The sequence below is a fragment of the Lepisma saccharinum genome, chromosome 21 (genome assembly GCF_977018435.1).
Source record: "Lepisma saccharinum chromosome 21, izLepSacc3.1, whole genome shotgun sequence".
In the NCBI taxonomy this organism is placed as follows: domain Eukaryota; kingdom Metazoa; phylum Arthropoda; class Insecta; order Zygentoma; family Lepismatidae; genus Lepisma; species Lepisma saccharinum.
In genome coordinates this window covers 41,273,235-41,295,351 of record NC_139249.1, presented here as the reverse complement: position 1 = coordinate 41,295,351, position 22,117 = coordinate 41,273,235, and the positions used below count along the sequence as shown (strand labels likewise).

The window sequence follows — 22,117 nt, the reverse complement described above, 5'->3', positions numbered from 1 at the left end:
ATATTGATTTAGAGATTTGTTAATTTGGTCTATGCAAGACACACATGGAAACGCAATGTAAATGTGTATATATATATATAACTACATATAATAAACCAATATATCCTACTAGAATGTTATGATTCAAAGAACTACAGTACTGTCAATATTTAACAAGTTGAATATTCACTTTCTGTACATGTGTAAACGAACCAGGGACATAAGAATATAAATGATTGTGTGAAACCCCCCCTTTTGTAATTCCGGCGCAAATATAATCTGCTCGCTTGGCACCCAGGGTGAGGTGAAAGGAGAGATTTAGTGATTAAGGTAGGAAGTAATCCAGAGGGCCGGATAGAAACGAGGGACTCGGGGGCCGACGTTTTCACAAGATTTGTAGATGCGGCACTGTCTCCATTCAAGTTACATGAACACGATTGAAGCTTAAAAGTTGGATTATTCAAATAACTTTTTTTGCCAGCCTTCGTGGCGGAGTGGTTAGCACATTGCGCTACGTCGTCAGGAATCCCGGGCTCAAATCCAGGCCTGTGCATGAATGTTCTTTTTTGTGAGTGTCCTTCATCAGTTTCATCAAATCATCATTCACCCCGATCTTTGCTATTAGGCAACAATGGAGGAGAAACGAAGAAAAATGAACCAAATCAATCAATCAAGCAAGCAACTTTAAATCTGACTAAAATATAATGAATTGTTGATTGATTGGTTGTTTTTCGATTCGCTTTTCTACCATTTTGAGCTAATCGCAAAGATGTAGATGAGTGGTGATAAGTTCCATCGCATGTGTTCGATTGGAAATTGCTTGAAAGCAGTGAGCAAGCATTCGGATTTGCAAGCGAATCTGTCAAGTTGATGAAAGAACAAACGCACATACACAGGGACAAGACACAAAACAGGCTATGAGTCTAGACGCTAAAGCCTCGTTAGCCTGCAAGAATGCAGTCCAGAATGTCCTACGTGGAACCGAGGATTGCACCTCTAATAGATAACAGAAAACATTAGTTTTGTCACATTGGAGATGATAAATAGCTGTGTTATTTTATCTACTCTTTCTACCTCTTTATAGGTCAATCGCTACAATGAGGATAAAATTTAGTGTTGCAAACCAGGGTACGAATTGAATGTACATGCTCCAGCACTTTTAACAACTGTACAATGAACGTATTATTGTTGTTTATTTGCTTTAAATTCCATACGCATTACAGATTAAACAACGAGGTTACGATGTTGAAACATAAAACTTGAATCAGTCTGATATTGTGTTTCTTTATATCAGATTCTTAGAACTTTCCGAACAGCCCTCGTAATTTTTAAAACACGAGCAGACCTACTCTACTCTACGCCGTAGTGGTAAGTGCTCGAGAAGTGATTGACATTTCCAGAGGTGCCACTGTCGCCACTTGTAGCAGTAGTATCACCCATGGACTTCGGGAGGGGAGATAGAACGGGTTTATGAAGCTCCCCCCTCCGAAAAATTGGCACCGTTCATTTAAAAAAAAACAAAAAAAAAACAGAAGGCTAGAATGTTATTTTCAGTCGTAATAGTAGAGATAATTTTCATTTAGTTAACATTCGAACAGAATAACCAAAGTAAAAACTGCATTACATTGAAAATATTAAGTGTAAAATCCAGAAACCACGTTATTATTTTCATATTCTACACTTAATCCAAATAATAAATGGTTCCATAATTTCAAAAATTAAAAAAAAAAAATATAGTTATGTGAGAAGTCACAACATAAACTTCATGAGTAAAATTTCTCCACAGCTGTTAAATCCCTTTCTTGAACGAGGTGTGTAAAACTTTATAACAAAATACAATAAGTATGAATTTCATACACTATCTTCATGAACTGTAAAAATAATGGAAATCAGCTGGCTGGATATTCACTCATCTTTTGGATGGCATAGCAAAGCGTCTTCATTTTATAAGAATAATAATAAATTTGAATAAAATGGGTTTATTTTATCTCTCTATATATAAAAATGAATGTATGTGTGTGGGTGCGTGTGTGTGTGTATATGTTTGTTTGTTCCGGCATAACTCTCGAACGCCTGGAGCAATTTCAACCAAACCTGGTACACGTATCACTTGGAATCTGGAAATAATATTTTGGGGGTAAGACACCCCTGGCACCCCTAGGGGTGAGGTGGGAAGAGGTGACATGTAAAACTAATCCAAAACGACCGATATTGAATTCCGCACAAACAGACATCCGTGATTCTATGCAATCCCGCACAACGATAGTGTTTCTCAGGTTGTCTAATATCCAGGCTGATATGACTTTGTGTTGCGAAAATGACCGATATTAGTGTGGGATTAATAGTTTACGTGGTCGCTAAGATGAATAGTGACACTCCCAATGCCGTTCAACTCCAAGTTCATTTTACACTATAGTTAGAATTCATTATTTTCCTGTCTAATAGAAGATTGGGATAAATAAATACCCGACAACGCCGGTTATTCAGCTAGTTAGTTTATGATAGTTATTATTTTAAAATAACAATTATAACCGTGGTTATATATATATATATATATATATATATATATATATATATATATATATAATGGGTTTTATTGGGTTCCGTTACAGGACCGGAATCTTTTCTCTCGCAAAATTTAAATTCGGTTTAATTTACGTATTGTTTCATTAAAAAAGGTTTCTGGACCGTATTGAGATTGATCCGGAAAATAGGTTCCTGTACCGAATTGAAATACTTTACAGATAAAGGTTCTTTACGGTCCAGAACCCATTTACGCTTGCTGATTTTCTCTCCTGGACCGGAATGGAATTTATTTAAATTTCCTGGATCTTTAGCAACGTTGACTGCAAGTGTAGCTAGCCGAGTAGTGTGTGGTTTAGGAATACCTGCACGAGAACTCAATCCAGGAAGAATAGTCATGGTTACTCGGTTATAAATCGACAGGCGTGGATAATCCACGGACACGTTTAAAGCTTTTTGGCATTGAAAAAAGATAGCCAATCGGATGAGGCGTCTTTAAGGGGAAACTAGGAAAACGTTGTTTTCAGAAATTAAGACTGTGCATTGGCAACACTGCTGGTGTTTCAGTGCCACAAAACGTGTGTTTCGAAACTGTATATAGATCCACCAAGCTTTCTGAAACCTCGGAAAATAGGCGAACTACAGGCTTCCCCGTAACTTTAACTAGCGACACTAGCGCCACTGCTTCCACGCCAGGGTTTCAGATGGGTTGGTGGATCTATACATCATGCAATTACTGAAAACAAGAAAAAAAGAAACTTGGAAATTTTCAAGAAAATAGTTTTACTTACATGCTCCTGGCAACAATGCGAAAATGAGAATAGCTCATTGTGATAAATTCCTGATGCCAGGTTGCCAGGTGTATCACTATTGCCATGAAAATTTCCAAGTTTCCATTTCATTGTTTTCAGTAATTGCATGATGTATACAGTTTCGAAACACCTTTTGTGGCACTGAAACACCAGCAGTGTTGCCAATGCTCAGTCTTAATTTCTAAAAACAATGATTTTCCTAGTTCCCCCTTAAAGACGCCTCATCCGATTGGCTATCGGTAGAAATGAATATTTCTTTTTTTCACGGCCATAGATGCCGAGCTAATCCACCTAACCAAACTGAAAATTGCCGACGGCATATCCGTACCTGTGTATTATGTGTCATTTTTTATGCTTTGTAAAAAAAAATATTTACACTTCCCGATACATCTGGCAACACTGCGTGGACACTAATGAAATCCAATCATTCTTCTCCGATTTAAAAATATATGCATGAACAAGGCTTCAATTTGGTATAAGGATTATATGTGTACCACTTGCGGTTCAAAAGTTATACTATATCCCAACTCCAGGTTGCGTTGTAAATGAAACACCCTATAGAATAAGGCGAGAAGTTAACCCAATGTTTAGAAGTAAAAAAAGAGATTAATTGAAAAGCAAAGTTAACGAAATTGAAACAAACAGCAAAAATATGAATATAAGATATTTATACGAGATGTGTGTATAATGAATTTAGAAAGGGGTGACAACCAAAAGTAAACTTGATTGATTGAATTATTGTTTTAAGTCCACTTGTGCACAGAAAGGCTAATCGGGACTGGGCCTATAGTTTAAAGTGGGATCTGAACCACTATGTGCCTCCACCGGGTATCGAACCCGGGACCCCTTGATTACAAGGCAAGGACGCTACCACTGCGCCATCGAAAAAAGTAAACTGGATAAAAAAAACTGTGAATTTTTGGCTAATCGAAGCGATAGTTTAAATAGATGGAAATATAAATAATAAATTATATTGTGAATCTTCGTCTGAAGAAGACTCTGGTAGAGGGTGGAAACGTTACGTATTTAGTGTATATTTTTATATACAATAAATTTTGCCTTGGTCAGCATTTTTAATGTTTATTCATAATTATTATTTTCAATAGTGATCAGCGAAGATATAAAGTGTCAAATCTTGGACAATTTCGTATCACTTACCCAAAAGAGTGGTTAGTATATTTATACAATATATTGAAATAAATTTGGAATATTATGTAGAAGCACAATTTATTCTTGGATTTGGTTGTCTAATCTTGTGTATTATTCAGTTGATATCAAAAACATTCATGTTAAAAGTAGAAATACAATTTTAATAAATTATTATGACGTATTGAAATATTAAAATTTACAATATAGACCACTACAGTCATATTTTATAACCAATTATATAGGTTATCTACTTATGCTGGATTCCTTTTACTCGTATTATTCATGGTCATAATTAGGGCTCGAAAAATCCTGGTCGCCAGTTTGCCATGGTGACTAAAAATTTCAGCCTGGCGACTGTGATTTTTTGCTGTATTATGTACGAAATTTTGAAGACTCTAATTTCGATTTGCAGTACAGCGTAAGTTAGCAATTTTTTTATCAACGTTGTGAACATTCCATAGATTCAGTAACAATTTCTTACTCTTTGTCCCCCATTTCCTGCTTTCTCAAATGATTTAGCGATGTTTTGAATACCGTGATGCTCAGCTTCTTATAAAGAATGTCTCAAAAGTCGCCTAACCCAAACTTTGAAAATGTATGTCATGAAAACCGTAAGAGATATTTACTCCGGGTTTTCTGCATTATAAAGCCTTATCCATTGAGATATTTTGCATTGCATAAATTTATCAGTTTACGCCATACAAAAAATTAGATAAATTAATAACTGGCGGAAGGCAGGGTTAAAATTTTTCCAGAAATGAACTTTTGAGTGAGAAAAATATCTAAGAAATTATCGAAGGGTCATAATTAGATGTCTGATGACTGATACCATGCCAATCTATCATTTACGACCAATATTGGTTATGTGCAATATTTGATGGATTTTTGACTGACGAATTTATGGTTTGAGTGAAAAAGTGACATTTTTGAGACATATCTCCGTAGATGGCGACCCAAGCAAGTCGAAATATTGTCAACAGACGCATGCAACATGTGCCTAAGTATTGGCCATACATTTACATGAAAAATCATAAATCAAGATTTTGTGTCGAAATTGAACCCTTGAGAGAATACTAGACTGACCCTGGTTATCCTGAATTCTCTTCGCTCACTTTCGCCGCTACTGTGCATGTTTTTTTTTTTTTTAATTGATTCAGCATAGCGTATACATTGGAGCAGCGTGTATGCTTTGCTGAAGAGTATTTTACTACTAATTCTTACACTCAGCTGCAAGAAGTTTTCATAGAAAAATACCCTGCTTCTGCTGTACCTCACAAAACAACTGTTTTACGACAAGTCAAACACCAACAAATGATCCCACAAATTGTTAAGAGTTGGTATTTATTGTTGAAAATTAATTCGCAGATGTTCTCTTCAAATTAACAATGTCTTTTTTTGTTCAAATAATGTAATTGTTTTTATTTGGATAAATGTTAAAATAAATTTAGTAACCCAGTGATAGCTTACATGATCAGTTTAGTGCAGAGAACCAGGTGTAAATATCTCTTACGTTTTAATGATATACTTTTCAAAGTTTGGGTTGCGTGACTTTTGAAACAATCTGTAGTATGCACAATTGCTAGTAGGTGGTTTCCTGGCGCCTGATTTTCAGAGTTGGCGCCTAGCTTTGAAGAACATTTTTCGAGCACTGGTCATAATGTCAAAATAAAACCTATTGCTCTGAGAGTAACTAACTTTTAGGATATTTATTAATTTTATTGTAATAAAATCTTTGCATCTTTAGAGTTAAGGGTTTATGCTCGTTGTCTGATATCATGGCACATTTCAGTTTTTGATGTTCTGTTCGCGTTGTGACTATAAATAAAGCCTGAGAGCGATATTTACTACTGCGCACGACGGTCTCTGCAAAACGTCAATTTTTTAAGGAAGATTGGATTTCAGGTATTGGTGTTGTAGCTGGCTTTGGAAATGATAGCGTTTTGGACTTAAACTTTTTGCAGAGTTCGAAGCAACCTTGTTGGGAATCGTTAAAGATAATTATGAGACTCAATCTAAGCTTATTCTTCTCGCAACTTTAGAGAGAATAGATTAAACTTATTGAGATTTCATGTAATTTTGTGATTTCTGAATATTAAGTTAAAATGGGGAAGGAACAATCAGATGTCCCATTGGACATGATCATGTCTTTCATGAAAGAAATTAAACCAGAAGTTTCGTTGAGTCACGAAATTTTGGAGAAGAAAATGGACCACAACCGCCAAGAATTTATAAACGTGTGTTCACGAAATAAGGAAGAGATAAGTGAAGAACTGAAGGTTAAGATAGAATAAGTTTTTCTCGCCAACAAACAAGCATAATTGAACTAAAAGGTTAATTGAATAATCTAAGAGATTAATCACAGTTTAAGTTTAAGGAATTCGGGAATGACATAAGGGAAACTTCTGAAATTTTGCATACTGAAAAGAAAGAATGCGTTACCAGATCAGAAAGTATGGACAAGAAGCATTATGTGCAGATTTCTCGTCTGGAGGCAGAAGTTAAAGAATTGTACATTCGTTTAGATATTAAAGAATCTCAGTCTCAGGCTCAAATAGATGCATGTAGTAAGGAAATACTAGCATTGAAAGATAAGTTGAGAGGAAAATAATGCAATTGTCATCCGGGAAGGATATTGGAGGAATCTGATGATGAAAGTCGTGGGATGGATCTTAAGGCAAGATGAAGTGAAAAGGATGAAAGTGGTTCGGAAATGGAAATATTACGCAGAAACATGGAACGATTAAGTAGTGATAAGGACTCGAATGAAGAAGAAGAATTTTTCCACCATTCGAGGTACGCATTTGAAGTTTTAGGAAGATCAGTAAAGGATCTTAATTAATATTTCTCTTTCGAAATGAGATAGGCAGTTTTCAGACCTTAAGAAGAAGCCATACAGAACATCGAGAGACGTTCCTTTAGTCAAAGAATATGAATATGAAAATTCAATTTTTAGGAATTCGAAGTTGAAGAAGTACTCTAATTCGGAAGAGTCAGATTCAGAAATATCATATTGTAATTCATATAATGGGATTATAATAGGATCGCTAATAGAATGAAGAGGAAGAAAGCCCCCGAAACCTCAGATCCTGAAGAGGAATTGAATCAATCTAAACATAATACTTCTGGAGCAAAGAAAAAGCTTCATTAGGAAATATAAATTCTCACAGAATAAAACCTGAACGAACATCTGAAAAACAAGGAAATGATGAGTTTCGTAGAGGTTCCATGACTACAAACATTCCTTTCATTAAACCGCAGGAATTAATGAAATTTCCTAAATTCAGTTGTCTTAAAACTGAGTGTACATCAACAGAATTCCTTGAGTAAGCCGAGGAATTGCTACAATTGTAGGTCGTAAAGGCAGATCGGTACATGGAATATGGAATATGGAATATATTCCGAAATTAATAACGGATAGTGCAAAATTATGGTTCCGTGAGAGAAACAATTTGGGACAGACCTCTATCAAGAATTTCGAAAAAAAACCTTGTATCTCACTATGAGAATTTAAGATGCCAAAGTGCCTACTTAACTAAAATTCTTAACACGCCATAATGCAAAAATGATAATGAAACTGTGTTGTAATTCTTCTCTAAAACTTTTAAGAAATTGAAATCTATTCAACCATCTGCAGAAGAATCTCATTTGGTGGCACAGTTGCTACACTGTTACCATTTAAGTTAAGGGAACATTTTGATATGATGGGCATTGCCTCATTCAATGAAGCCATTAGTGCTATTGAAAGCTTTGAATCACTGAAAGAAGCATCAATTAAGAAAGACTTAGGTTCGATGTCAAAAACGAAAAAATGGAAGAGGTGTTTTAAGAGCCGTCTCTGTTGTTGCATCAGGAAAGGAAACCTCTGCAGTTGATCCTTCCAGAATTCGTAAGAGTGATACTGACATATCACAGAATTGCCATCACAAAAAGCAATGGAGGAATTAATCCTCAGCTAATAAAAGTAATCTTCAGGGAAATGAAACGAGACCCACCCAATAGGAGGCAACGTGAGTTCTGTAGAATTGAATCCTCCCGACTATAGTTTATCCGGCAATGCTTTTGAAGTTAATCATACGTCCCTGGATCAGACACCATTAAACCGACCTATGTTAGGTGATAATCAAATGCTAGGAGACAATTCAGCTTTAGTGTTTTTCGCACAAGGAAGTTGAATTTCCATCTCTGAAGGTAAGTGGAGAGTATATTTATGTGTTAGTGGACAAACTGCTGGTAAATTGGTGGATATAATTGAAATTATGTCATCTGTAATTTGTTTGATAACTCTCGTGGTTATCCAATGCTTTTGAGGTTGGCCTATAATTGGTGGTATACCTAGTACTCTAAATAGTACCTCATACATCAGAAAGACAAAGTTTACTCAACATTTGTCATTTTTATATATGACTTTTGAAGAGTTCAGGTACAGCGCCTTGAATAATGTAGTGTGGAAAACGACCCAAGAAACTGGTTCCCGAGACGGATGAGAAACATAGATGGCAGTGCGATCAGTGTCGGTGCAAATTTTCTTATGAAAGTAATGCGGCTTTGTTAGTTTTTGGAATATATTATGTAGATTTGTTTGTCTTGAAAGGCGGTACGTGAATTGATGGAAACAGTTATATTTGTGGAGTGATTTGCAGTCACGAAATGGCATTAATTTGGAAAGAAAACTAAAATAAAATGAATAAATAAATAGCATGCGTGCGTAACACAAGAAGAAACATCGCAATGTGATTCCGGACGTCAGGTCTTGGACTGTGTATTAGAGTTTATTTTTCTATGTTATTAGAATATATGTAGTATCCTGAGAGATATTTTTCATACCGAGGCGACAAACCACAAGTGTCGCTTGAAAGCGAGCAGTCTGTAATGAATGCAGTTTTTCGAACCGTAGGGGCCAAGCTCTGACTGCACCGTTTCCTCAAGGAGAGTTTAGACCAAAGCGACACGCGACAAACGATACGACGATTTCACACCAAAGCGACACGGGTCCTTCGGTCCAAGGCAACTTTCATACCGAAGCGAGACGCGACACATGTTGCTTGGAAACGAGCCAATCAAGAGCAACATTTCACATTGTAAAGGCATGACGGGCAGCACAGGCCAGCGTTCGGTTGGTGAAATCCTCAAGCGATAAGTGTCGCGTGCCGCTTTGGTGCGCAATATCCTTAAAGCAATACACTCATTGCATCGCGCATGCGCGAACAACAAACCACGGTAACACGTTGCAAGCTATTGAGGAAATGGCCCAGTTTGAGCGACACACAAGCGACACGTGTGGCTTATCGTGTTGCCTAGATCTGGTGTTCGCACAATTAGCAACAAACGCTTGCTAATAGACTGAAGTGCCGCTTCTGGGCTGTCGCTTGTCACTTAGTTGGGATCTCCCCCTGTAGCGCGTCGCTTCGGGCTGAGCACCCTTCTTTCCGACCGAAAAAACAAGTAGCATGCGAATACGACATATGAACGTGTCGTTTGCTGTTTGGACCCTCATGTGCAATGAATGCTATTTTACAGTCTGGAAGTGTGTGTCACTAGTGTGACAGTGTGAACATCCCGTGTCGCTTGTCCCATTGGTTTGAAAGTTTCCTTACACTCATGTCGATGACACTAAGAAAGTTTTGTGGGATTCCCCTTGTCGTTTCATGGAATCATCATTATCATCATCGCCGCGATTAGTTTAAATCGGAAGAAAAGAGACAGTAAATATCAAAAATACAAATGCTTCAGTGTGTATATCTTTAAAAGAAATGATGATGATAATAATAATAATAATGAACCTAATTCATACACAAAAATGTAGTTGCCAAGAGCATTCCACGCGTATTTTTCTCCCGTATTATTAACGAAAGTATGACGATAACAGGACGTGGTCGACTGTCTAGAATGTTCGTTAATATATTCACGACCACTGTACCAAATATCATAGGAATTATCACATTCATAGAAATGCTTCATGTAAAAGAATCAGACGTTGCAGCGAAAACTCCATTTACTTCCATTATAAGCAGACGAATACGAAGCACCGGGTCCAACACCAGCGCCTCTAGCGGATCATTTTCCAGTGGAACCAGCCAGAGAGCGCAGAACCGTGCCATTTTCAAGGCGCTGTAGTTCAGGGATTAACTTGTCTGACGTCACATGGGATTCTAAGATATTGATGGCTAATCTACGAAGCTTCAAATTAAGGAACAAGCGTTTGAAGAAGCTGAATGATTTGAAAAAAATGATCTGAAGTACTTTTAGTAGACTTAGTATTTCTTAGGAATCATGCTTCAGGCAGTTTGTTGAATAAGACAATTAAAAAATATTGTGAATTATATATAGGTCCATATGTTCGCATTGCAAACATATATGATCCAACTCTAAAATTGATGGACTGGGTCTCTGGGGAGTTAATGCACAATCATTCCATAGAACATGTTAAACTTTGGAAATATTCAAAGGAAAGATTAACGGTTACAAACACTTTAAAGTATTGCACATGATTGTAAATCTTATGTACAGAGTAATATTGAACATAAATAATATTCAGAATGAATCTTGATAAAATACATTTTTGAAAGGCATAATCGATAAGAGTAATATATTGTAGTTTATAACTATTCTATGATAATATCTTACCGAAATTCAATATCAATTTTTTATAATGGATTGATTAACATAAAGTTCCATAGACGTGTGTATATATCTGATAAAATGAGTAAATTGTTGTAAGCATAAACCTATTAATATGTATGTTGTACATTAATTATTTTTGTATTGAGGAGATCCTACATTATTTTACTAATGTTTGATCTTCTTTCAGGCTCTCGTATACGAAGTGTCTTATAAGTCGATGACCATTTGCCCAGTGGATTTCATCGTCAAGTAGAACGAACAATGGACAAGAAGAAGCAAACAGCTCAACCGAAACATTTTGGAATGAATCATTCCACCACTAAATATTCAGTAGTCTATGAAACCGACAAGGAAGATAGGATATCACAGGATCACTCAGAATGCAGTATGATACATGGATTTGTGAGGATGCCTATAATTCAGCACACTCTAGATCTCATGAAAGCCACCAGGAAGAGTGAGAGGGAAAAAATGGAATATTTTCTAGGTAATGGAGCATTGGTGAACGCACACTGCGGGACGTATGGCGTCACCCCGTTGCACGTTGCGGCATTCTTCGGTACATCGCTGGAAGTGGACGTTTTGCTATGTCACGGCGCAAAGGTGAACGCGAGAGACATTATCGGCAGGACGGCTCTCTTCCACGCAGCTGCGGCCGGGAAAGGTTGTACTTTGAAGCTCCTTCTGGATTCGGGGGCTGATATGAACACTCAAGTGCACGAAGAGGTTTCCCTGGAAGCAGTAATGTTTGAAGACTTGGAGGAGGAACTTGTGTTCGAAAATCCTGACTTTATGAGACAAATGAGGCTCATCAATGACTACAATCACGTGAGTATAGTGTTTCAATAAACCATAGTTTTAAGAACTCTTTTGTCGATCGAGTCCTGTAATTTCTTATGGACTCGCCTGTTTTTGTAATTCGGGGTGGATACCCCAGTATTTCTTCTTTTCCCTCTAGATGTAAAATATCCTACCCATTTGTTTTCCTGGGGAACATCCTCTATAAGTAGAGTGGGATGCATAAGTATTACCAAGAAAAGCAAAGTAAAATAAACCAGCCGACCTCCGTTGCGGAGTGGTTAGCATATCGCGCGACGACCTCAGGAGTTCTGGGCTCAAATCCCGGTGTGAATGTTCTTTGTGATTGTTTCTTCAACTTCATCATGGCATCACTCATCCTCATCTTCACGATTAGCCACGAGTGGCAGAAATGCGAAGTAAAGCAAATCGATCAAACAATTCCATCAATAAAATATACCAAATCAATTAATCAAGCGAGCATAACTATTACCAAGCAAATTGACCACAACAATGTTTAGTTTCACGCAGTGAGTTTCAAGAATTCAAACAATACACAAACAGCTGACAACTCCTGCACCACCATACGTAAAAAGAACATTGAAAATAGTTACGAACTATTTACCGAGCAATACGTGTGTATTCCACTGTACATTTTCCCCTTTGTGTGGTTACACAATAGACTTTGGAAAGGATTAATTGATAAAATCTCTACCGCACGTAGAAATTTGATCAAATGTAATTGCATTCTAATTACGGTTTTACAATTTTAAAAAACAACTTAGTTTAGCTATATTGCGGTTTAAACTCTCTCTTAAGAAATCTTTTGCAAAACTGTATGTGGAACGCAAAGTGAAATGTGAACAGAATTAAGATTTAATCATACTTTTGAACTAGCCTCCGTGTAATGTTGAGTGGACATGTACTGCAATATTTGGTTGCCATAATCAAAACTTAATAACTTATTCAATAAAGAAAAATTGATGATCAAATCGTTAAGGTCTGTTCTCAGGGCCTAACTTGCTTCTCAAATGATCTTTCTCTGACCTCACATGTATTTCAACAAACTCAAACATCCTTTTTCTCTAAGAATACAATATTGTACTGAACTCTAGCAAACTAAAATGTCAATACGTGTTTCTCTGCTTGCAGTTGTTACCCAAACCAATTGTTGGAGATACGGCCTTGCACATTGCGGCGGAACAGAATCACTTGGTTTCCGTGGCGCGGTTGGTGAATGAAGGAGCAAACATCAAAGACGGAACGGCCTTGCTTCGTGCAGGATGGATAGCTCTGGAGAGTGCAGCGGAAATGGAACGGTGAGTAGCACATTTAACTCCGTTCACCCATAGATCTAGATTTTCTGCTAGAACACCTTTCTAGAAGTACTAAGTGCTAACTCCAACTGTTCCGCTACTTACTTCTAAACTAAAATAGGCTTGACAGCCATGTTTACGTTGCTGCCTCAAGCGTAGGAATTGATGGTCTGTTATTCCGTTTTTTTTGTTTTTTTTTTAAAATTGTGCACAAGGTACTTTAGCAAGATCATTTAAAAAAAGTTATATTAGCGATATTTACTTCTTTGCCTAAATAACAAAAATAGTTGTGTCTTTTGCCTGTAATAACAGCAAATGAAAGAAGGGTAGTACAGTCCCTCTGTAGTACTACATTAGAAATTCTTTACTCATGGTCAAAGTTTAGCCTGTGGCTGGTCTATCACTTAATCCGTAAAACTTGCAGATCAATTAAAATAATACAACACTATTATGACAGATATAGTTATTCCTACTAAATATATCAATAACAAACACTTCAAACACATATAAAAAAATACTAAATCGCACAAATAAAAGATTATTCATTTCTGACCTGAAACTGCTCATGTATTTGGTTTACATTTAAACGCAGTAAGCGACAATGAGCACTAATCTAGACAAATATTAAGCACACTCTTTCGATTAAATTTGTCAAGTATAAGCTTAATATACAGGGTGACAATTTGCTGTAGGTTTTTAATATTTAAGCAATTTCAATGAAACTTTCTGTACATCTACATTATGGAATAGGATTGCATTATGTACACACGTATTTCACAATATGATAGCCGATAGGGTCGCAGGTGTATATTTATGAACGACACCATGCCGAACGATACCCGACGATGTTGGAAAGGCCTGTTTGGCGCATCGTTTCTCGCTGGGAAGCATTAATGAACTTGTTTTCCTGCAAGACGGTGCGCCGCCACACTTTTCACGTACCGTACGGGCCTGGTTGGACGACAATTTTCCGGGACGTTGGCTGGGGCGACCTCACGCCCTGTGACTTCTTCCTGTGGGGATGGGCAAAGGAGGAGGTGTAAAAGACAAATCCCCACACTGTGGAACAATTGGAGGCACGGATTCGGGATGTTCAGAAGGAAGACCGTGGATTTCACCCCGTTCGTTGGAGGAAGCTGGTGGATGCATGGAATTCTGAGTTGGCACCAGGGGCGATTGCCCTATGTAGGAAGTGAGGAACTTCCTACAGTTCATTTATACTTGCTTCCAGTTTAATGAGCATTATAAAATTATGAGCGAAATGTACAAACAATTGCCTAGGTTAGCTACTGTCAAGAGTTGACTGCTCTCGCTCGCTCCAGCAGCAGCCCAAAGACGATGGTCAAAGGCTTGCTGCCGCTCGCTGAGGAACATCTGCGGTCATCCTTCAGACAGATGGGTGAGAAGTGGAAGGGGCAATGAAGGGAGGGGGGAGAAGTATGCGAATATCGGCGAGGGTCGAGGAACCAGCAAGAGTTTCCTCATCAGCGATGCCAACCCCAGCAAAATGGTACTAAACCAACTACAGTTTGATCTTGCTTCTGGCATAATGATAAAAATCTAGCATAATCTGCAAACGCCAGTCCTTGGGAGAGTGAAATCGAATTCAAACGAATATGTTTTCAGCAAATAAAAATAAAATTATGTCCAAATCTAATTTCTACTTCACCAGGGAGGATGCCGATCCAGTGGAAAGCTTTTTTTCCAACCATGCCACGATTCATCCTCTTATCTTTTCCTCATCCTGACCGATTTAGTTCGTAAGGAGATTTTATGTTAGGAAATCGGTAGAAAGTTAGGGGTAAACAATTTTCTCAAACATTTATAAGTTCTACTATGTTGAACCCATGTCGTTTGTTGCACCATTTTAAACAATTTGAGGGGGGGGACTATTACATAACTGTTAAAAATAAATAACGCAAGTTCCAAACTCTGGGAAAGTAGATGCAAAATTACAGTTATCTGAAAGTTAATAATTAATAATAAATCCTAGCACAATTTTGAAGCACTTACCATAATTCCAGAGTTTAAGCAGCACTTTTATTATCGTCAATCCACACGACAACAGGGAGAGGGAAGAAAATCGAAATTCTTGCAAAATCTGAAATATCGTCAATGTTATTTTCGTCTGTTTTTATAGGTTCATATTTAAATATTTCATAGTTGAAGGTGAGGAGCAATGGCCCCTTGCCATACCTTGAGAACGGGTCTGCAGCTAACATTCTAAATGCAATGGTTAGTAAAGCAATACGTGTGAATGTAATTGAACGCATTTTTCAAGCCTTCCTCTGTTAACCATAACTTCTTCCTACACTCCGAAAAAAAAACAAGAGTCGGCACTGCTTGTCACGTACCCTGTATATTTCTTTCTTTTCAGATATGCAGATATTGTTGATCTCTTGATTGAACATGGTTCCGATGTCAACATCTCCAGTCGTCAAACGGGACTTTCTCCAACGTTCGTCGCGGTGAGGAATGGGTCTGTGAGGGCCGCAATGTCCCTGCTCGATGCCGGTGCGAATCCAAAAGCCAAGGGACCTTACGGAAGAACCGTGCTGCACGAAGCTGCAAGCCAGGAATTTCCGTTCATGGTGCGACGCTTGCTGCGGTACCGCGAGTTTCTGGACTTAGTGAACACGCCCGACGACAACTCCAAGACACCCTTGCACATGGCCGCCGAGAATTTAAACTGGAACACCCTGAAGGTGTTGATCTTCGCCGGCGGTGATCTCTCTCGCAGAACGGCCAACGATACGGACACCGTCGGCCTGATCTACGAGTGCCACCCGTATCCAAAGAGGTATCTTAAGGAAGTGTTCGATGCAGGCATGCAACCGGGTGCTCTACGTAAAGGTGAAGATATCAGAAATTTGTACATCGCTCTGCATTTCGATGTGCTCGCGCCTCCAGATCAGCATAACCAGATGGCGGTGTTACAGTCAATTTTGAGATACAAAGGTGAAGAAGAGGCAATGTACATCTTCCGACATCCTCTGGTGAGCGCGTTCGTGAATCTCAAGTGGAAGAGACTCAGGTACTTCTTTATGTTATTCTTATTAATATATACACTCTACCTGCTGTCCTTTACGACGTTCATCCATTACCAGTTCAAATACGACAGGATCACCACGAACAGGACGCGGGAAATAATGATAGAAAAGCATCAGTCACTGAGTAACTTTTCGTATACATGTAAAGTCATCGTCGTGTTCGGCTGCATCTGTATGATCGCGTACTTCATCTTGCTTCTCGCAGTCTTCTTCAACATCGTTGTGAGGCAAATTGAATCTTGGATGTGTCTAGCCTGCGCGGTGCTGTCCATCGTCGCCATCAACCAGGACTTCATAAACGACACGAAGGGTTGGGCAGCCCATGTCTCGAGTTGCGCGATCCTCCTAGCCTGGCTCGAGATGTTCCTTCTCTTAGGCCGGTTACCCTGTCAAGGGTACTACGGCGTCGTATTCACCGCCATGCTCAGAAAAGTCTCCGGCCTGTTCCCAACCTACATCATCCTCACCGTGTCGTTTGCCATGGGTTTTGTCCTCCTCTTCAGGTACGAGCATGACTTCAGCGACCCCTATCACTCCTATTTGAAGAGCTTGGTAATGTCCATGGGCGAGTTTGAGTACCTGATCCTCTTCATGAACAAGGATCACTATCTGCGGTTCTCCACTCGGATAATCTTCATAATATACAATATACTTGCCTTCCTCGCACTCGTACACCTGATGATACACTTTGCTGTGATCGACGCGAAGTCGATCAAACTGATGGTGAGATTGGGCATGCACATCAAGCAGACTGTTTACATGTCGCATCTTCAAATGATCATCACCCACCGTAGGATCCAGAGCTTCCCGTTACGTCTTCGACATGTTATCGAGTGGAGCATGAACATTCCTGTTAAGCTAGTGACATATCCTGTGAAGTCAAGTAACATGATTCCCGACAGGCGGCTGCCTGCAGAATGGAACGAAGAGCTCATGCATGCTGTCTTCAGAATGAAACTGGATGCACAAGAAAGAGAACTTATGCAAGAAGACGACGAACAAGGCGATGAAGGAAGTGTCCCGACCCAGCGCCACTCGGAAGCAACCAATGACAAGACGCTGAAACTTGACCCTTTCCTTGAGAGCCTTGGTCCCGACCTGGACGGTATAAAAGAAAAGTTGCATTCGCGAAAATCTGGCGCAGACAACACAAATGTCAGCCTCGATTCCTGGAAGAAAGACTGCGGGCAAATTGAGGCAAAACTTCCTCAAACCATGGTATTCCTGAGAAAAGCTCTACGACGAGCAAAGTATATAAAGTAGATATCTCCCATGCACAGGTAACAATAACGCAAACATATGAAGTTGCGTTGAACGAACAGTTAACAAAATGATTTCGTAGATGTAGATATTAATTAATGTACATATGTGTCAAAATTATAATTATGTATACATAAAATAAAATAGTGTACTTGATATTACATGACTTATTTCGCACAATATCTTCCTTTTAAAATAAAAGATAAACAGGATAACCAAAAAGTAATTTTTAAAACGTTTTTCAGATTCAGCATGAGGTGTGCTAATCGTTGTACAAGATATGTTACATTTTAGCACACAAAGGAGTACACTCAATAAATTTAGTAGTAGCATATGAGTTACAAGCGTAAAAGATATTCATTCACTTTGTATATTTGATTACATATTTTTGTCAATTTCGCTACGAATACAGAGACAACGACTCGAAGGAAACAGAAAATAAAGCAAACAAATGAAGAGAATTATATCTGGTGTAAATATGCTGTGTGAAGAAACATAGTGCTGGATTACAAACTAATTTGACTGAACTATTCCAGACCAGTAAAATGTATGCCTGGGCTTCAGTTAAATCACGATCAGGCCTACATGTTTTGGTTAAGTCTCTACAATTTGATAAATTTGCAAGAGGTTAGTAGTTTTCTTCTCCTGTGCCGTATTTCATCTTCTTGGACCTGGTATTTTGATATAGATAGTTAAAACGGACTAAGAAGATTGTCTACTGTAGAAATGAATACACAGAGAAACTGGAATTCATATAATTGCAAAATGATAGTGATGAAGTTCTTGGTAACGACAAACAAAAACCAAAATTACTAAATTTGGAACTTCTAAACAAATAGCTTCTACTTTGTACAACATTTGTACTAGTAACAACCATTTGTTTGTAGCATAATTAGAGAAAATGTGTGGCCCCAACGCATTTTTTTCCTATCCCAAATATCTCTTTTTATGCCCATTAAAAGATCATCCACGTAAACATTGTTCTAGAACATGTAGTCCATTGGCCAGCCCAGATATCGGTACCACCCAAGGTGGGCAAAACTTCAATGGTACTGAAGAATCTGTTGCACCAATATAAGTAAATTAATATGTGATAACCTTTCCACATGAGTAGCTTTTTCATTCTTCTTAGAGGTAACATGTATTTGCATCAATTTCATTAGTAATGCATCATATGCGATAATACAAGTTCAAAACTTACACGAAAGAACCATATTCTATGGAATAATTCACTGTTTTTCTTCATTTGATCTTTTTAATATGATCGTTTAACAAAAGTGTAGTACATAATAATAATAATTATTATTATTACAATTTCAATAATAAATATTATTACATAAAAACATAGACACTGTGTTGGGTCGTTGTCCCATCTGAACGTTTTGGAAATAATTGTATTCGCTTCATCATGAAGCCTGAAAAAAGATTAACTTGATAAAAACGTGTTAAATATTATAATTTCTTCGTTGCTGCTAAGGCATCTATGACTGAAGCTGGCCGGGGCAAGCAATCTCCATCAAAGAGGTCCCGAGTTGAGAACATTACCCACTGTTTTCACCATATGATATGGACTAGTGGAATGCACTAAAGGACAGCAAAAATTTGTAAACACACACAATATTTGGAACTTGCAAAATATATCACAAATTTCGGCAATCCAGTCCCATCAGTAGTGTCATAGTATTTTTACCATGGACAAACTTATTTGGCCTATACTTGCAAAAGAGCAGTCCAGTTTCAGTGATCCACCGCCTGATAAAGAGTCGAGAAATCAGCTTTACAATATACATGTGGTTCCTGGGATTGTGATGCAGAGTGAATCTTTTGACAGAAAAGTACACCAAGTGACAGAACACAAGGAAAGTTTTAATACACTTTCAGGAATTGCATGCTGGTGAGAAGATAAGGAGTGCAGTTTCTCGTAAATGGGAAGCTGAGCCTATCATCCTTCTGAATGTCCCACTTAGACATGATGGGAGATCATGCTAGCCCTGATCCGAGCATTTAGAGAGGGAGTTAGGATGCTACATTTATCATCCATTCGAGCAATGATACCATGGTGCTTTGTATGTGACCTACCGGATTATGCACGCTGACTACTATACTAATGTGCACAGATGTGTCAGCTGGCCACTACGCACCCAGATGATGTGCACTATGAATTAATGTGAGGCTTTTCAGTTCAACTCAGATCCACCAAACACTTTTGGCTGAATTCCAATTGAGCAAACGATTGAAGAAAGTTTGAACAAAGATACCTAGACAGCAGGAGAGACATAGGGGTTAAGTTTGAAGGAAGGTGCAGTGACCAAGTACTACCTTCCATCTGAGTACAAAAGCATGTATCTCAAGCAGCTGAGATGCATGATAGGTGAAGACAGATTCAAATTGTCTCATCAAGATTTAAAAAGTCAAAGGATCAGGAAAGGCGAAGCAGCTGTGAAGTCCCTCATGGATCTCATGGAGACCAGCTGGCTGAATCCCGTGTCTCCTGATGATGATAACTTGGTTAATCTGTCCACTGGCAGCATGACTCCACTTGATGTAGCCAAGGATCATCTGAGAACTCTTGAGGTCAGAAATAAAGCCTAGAAGACATTTAAGCGAACGCGGTTCGGTGAAGATCACCTTCAGTAAAATTTTATGATGAGATGGCCAAACAAAACGTGAAAACCTTCCCCAGCGTCTGCACAAGGACAACCCAAATATAAAAAGCAGACTTTTAGTCACAGATCGCTAGTAACTGAACATGAAAAGGCCATCTGTGACCTACTGGGCTTATTACGATGGGCTCTGGAAAATGTTAATGGTTCACACAGCAAGACAAATAAGGCCACATTTGCAAGAAAGCTCGAAGAGAATGTTGCCTTAGTTAAATCTATTCCAGGACTCCAATCTCCATCACTGATGGGATGAACCTTGTGCAAAAGAATTAAAGGAAGCAACTAAACCATCGCACAGCTGGCATTGTTGGCTTTGAACAGGGTTTCTATGACGGAGTACAGATGTCTACCGCCAACGTTCAATCAAAGTGCTGAAAGATTGAAGAGAGGTTCAGCCACGATGTGCAAGTATAGTATGCTTCTTAGTCTGTGGTATAGCATCAATGCAGGAGGACTCAACATCTAGCAGTGAGAAGAAATATTGTGAGGTTCCCTCATTAAGATCAGCCTTATTAAGTTCCTAGTAGAAGAGTGGAAATCCTTGTGATGCAGAAAGATGCTGAACGACGTGACCTGCGAGGAAACCTGCTACAAGATAATGGAGAGTGAGTGGGAGATTTACGGTCCACACAAGAAGAGCTGACACTAGACTGTTCCTGCATGCCTTGCATACTTCAAATTTTGGATCATAGACAATCATGATTGCAGCTGAGGATACCGATATCATGGTCCTCTGTCTGGGGTTCCAAAAGAAGATTCACTGCACCATTACTATGTGTGTGGGACTCAGATTCAAACACAATTTCTTGACATCAAGCTAGCAAATTAAATCGGAGAAAACATGTGTGACAGTCTAATTAGCTTAAATGCCTTTAAAGAGTGTGACACTGTAAGTGCCTTTGCCGTTTGTGGGGAGCTCATAGCTCTGAAGATGGTCAAGAAGGACCGGTCCTACTAGGAAATCTTTAGTCAGCTTGGGCAGTCATGGGAGGTCAGTGATGAAGTCTTTCAGAAGTTTGAGCACTTTACGTCCTGCATGTATGTTGTATGTTGCCATTTCAAACACTGGTTAGGTAAATGAACTGTGCCATCAGCTATTCTGTACCAAAAAGGGAGAGCTTTAATCCAGCCACCTGGAACCATGCAGAGACTGCCATTTCATAGATGTTATTTGAGCCAACTACCAGGCAGTAATATGAAAGTGTGGTTTGCCTATCATGGTGCCAACCCCCACAGAATATCCATGGACGAATGGTTAAGATAAAAATCTTGCGTTCCTTACCTGACCTGCACCTGATGTGTTTTTGGAACAGTTAGCATGCAGTTGCGTGCGTTCCTGTAAACTGCACTTGCCTGTCCAGTGGATTCAAGTGAATATAAAAAGGCAAGTTACGAACCTGCTATATCCAGAAACAGCAGGAAGATGAAGGATCTGATTTTCTACTTGAGGACTCGGACAAATGGTATTTGAGAGCAGTATGATGATTGATTCCTATAACGTTTTATTGCAGTTATTGTCCTAATTTGTTTTATAATAATAATGTTCTTAACTTACAATGCTGTCAACGTTAACAATGAATAATGAAATGTTTTGTAGCTTTCATCTTAATCATTATTTACTTACTGAACAGGCGAACTCCAACCTGTTTAATATAGTCCACTAAGCCTAAAACTAATGATTGTGGGAGATTAGTTGCTACTATTGCATTCCACATTACAATGTGCAATCATCTTTTGCTAAAAGAAGGTGATGTAGAATAATTTTGTAGCTTATTTTGCTTTAATTAAGTACTTTCTAAAAAGTAACTGTTTTTCTCAGTCTGAAAAGCCTTTCATGGGATGGGGAAAGAAATGGTTATAGCTCCCATTAAGCTACCACTCTGCTGAGATTATCATATCAGAAAATTTCCCTCATACATGGAGCATTACAAAAATCATTACTAGAC

At 38.4% G+C, this 22,117-nt stretch overlaps 1 protein-coding gene across 1 annotated transcript in view; it reads left to right on the top strand.

Moving 5' to 3' along the window:
* LOC146004524 (transient receptor potential cation channel subfamily A member 1-like) overlaps positions 1-17,647 on the top strand; it is a 28,918-nt gene extending 11,271 nt beyond the window's left edge. Inside the window, exons 2-4 of the mRNA XM_083143405.1 lie at positions 11,272-11,912; positions 13,035-13,201; positions 15,576-17,647. Of these exons, the coding sequence (XP_082999531.1) occupies positions 11,346-11,912; positions 13,035-13,201; positions 15,576-17,511 (2,670 nt within the window). The 5' untranslated portion in view covers positions 11,272-11,345 and the 3' untranslated portion in view covers positions 17,512-17,647. The remainder of the gene's footprint in view (positions 1-11,271; positions 11,913-13,034; positions 13,202-15,575) is intronic.
* Positions 17,648-22,117: the final 4,470 nt, after the last annotated feature.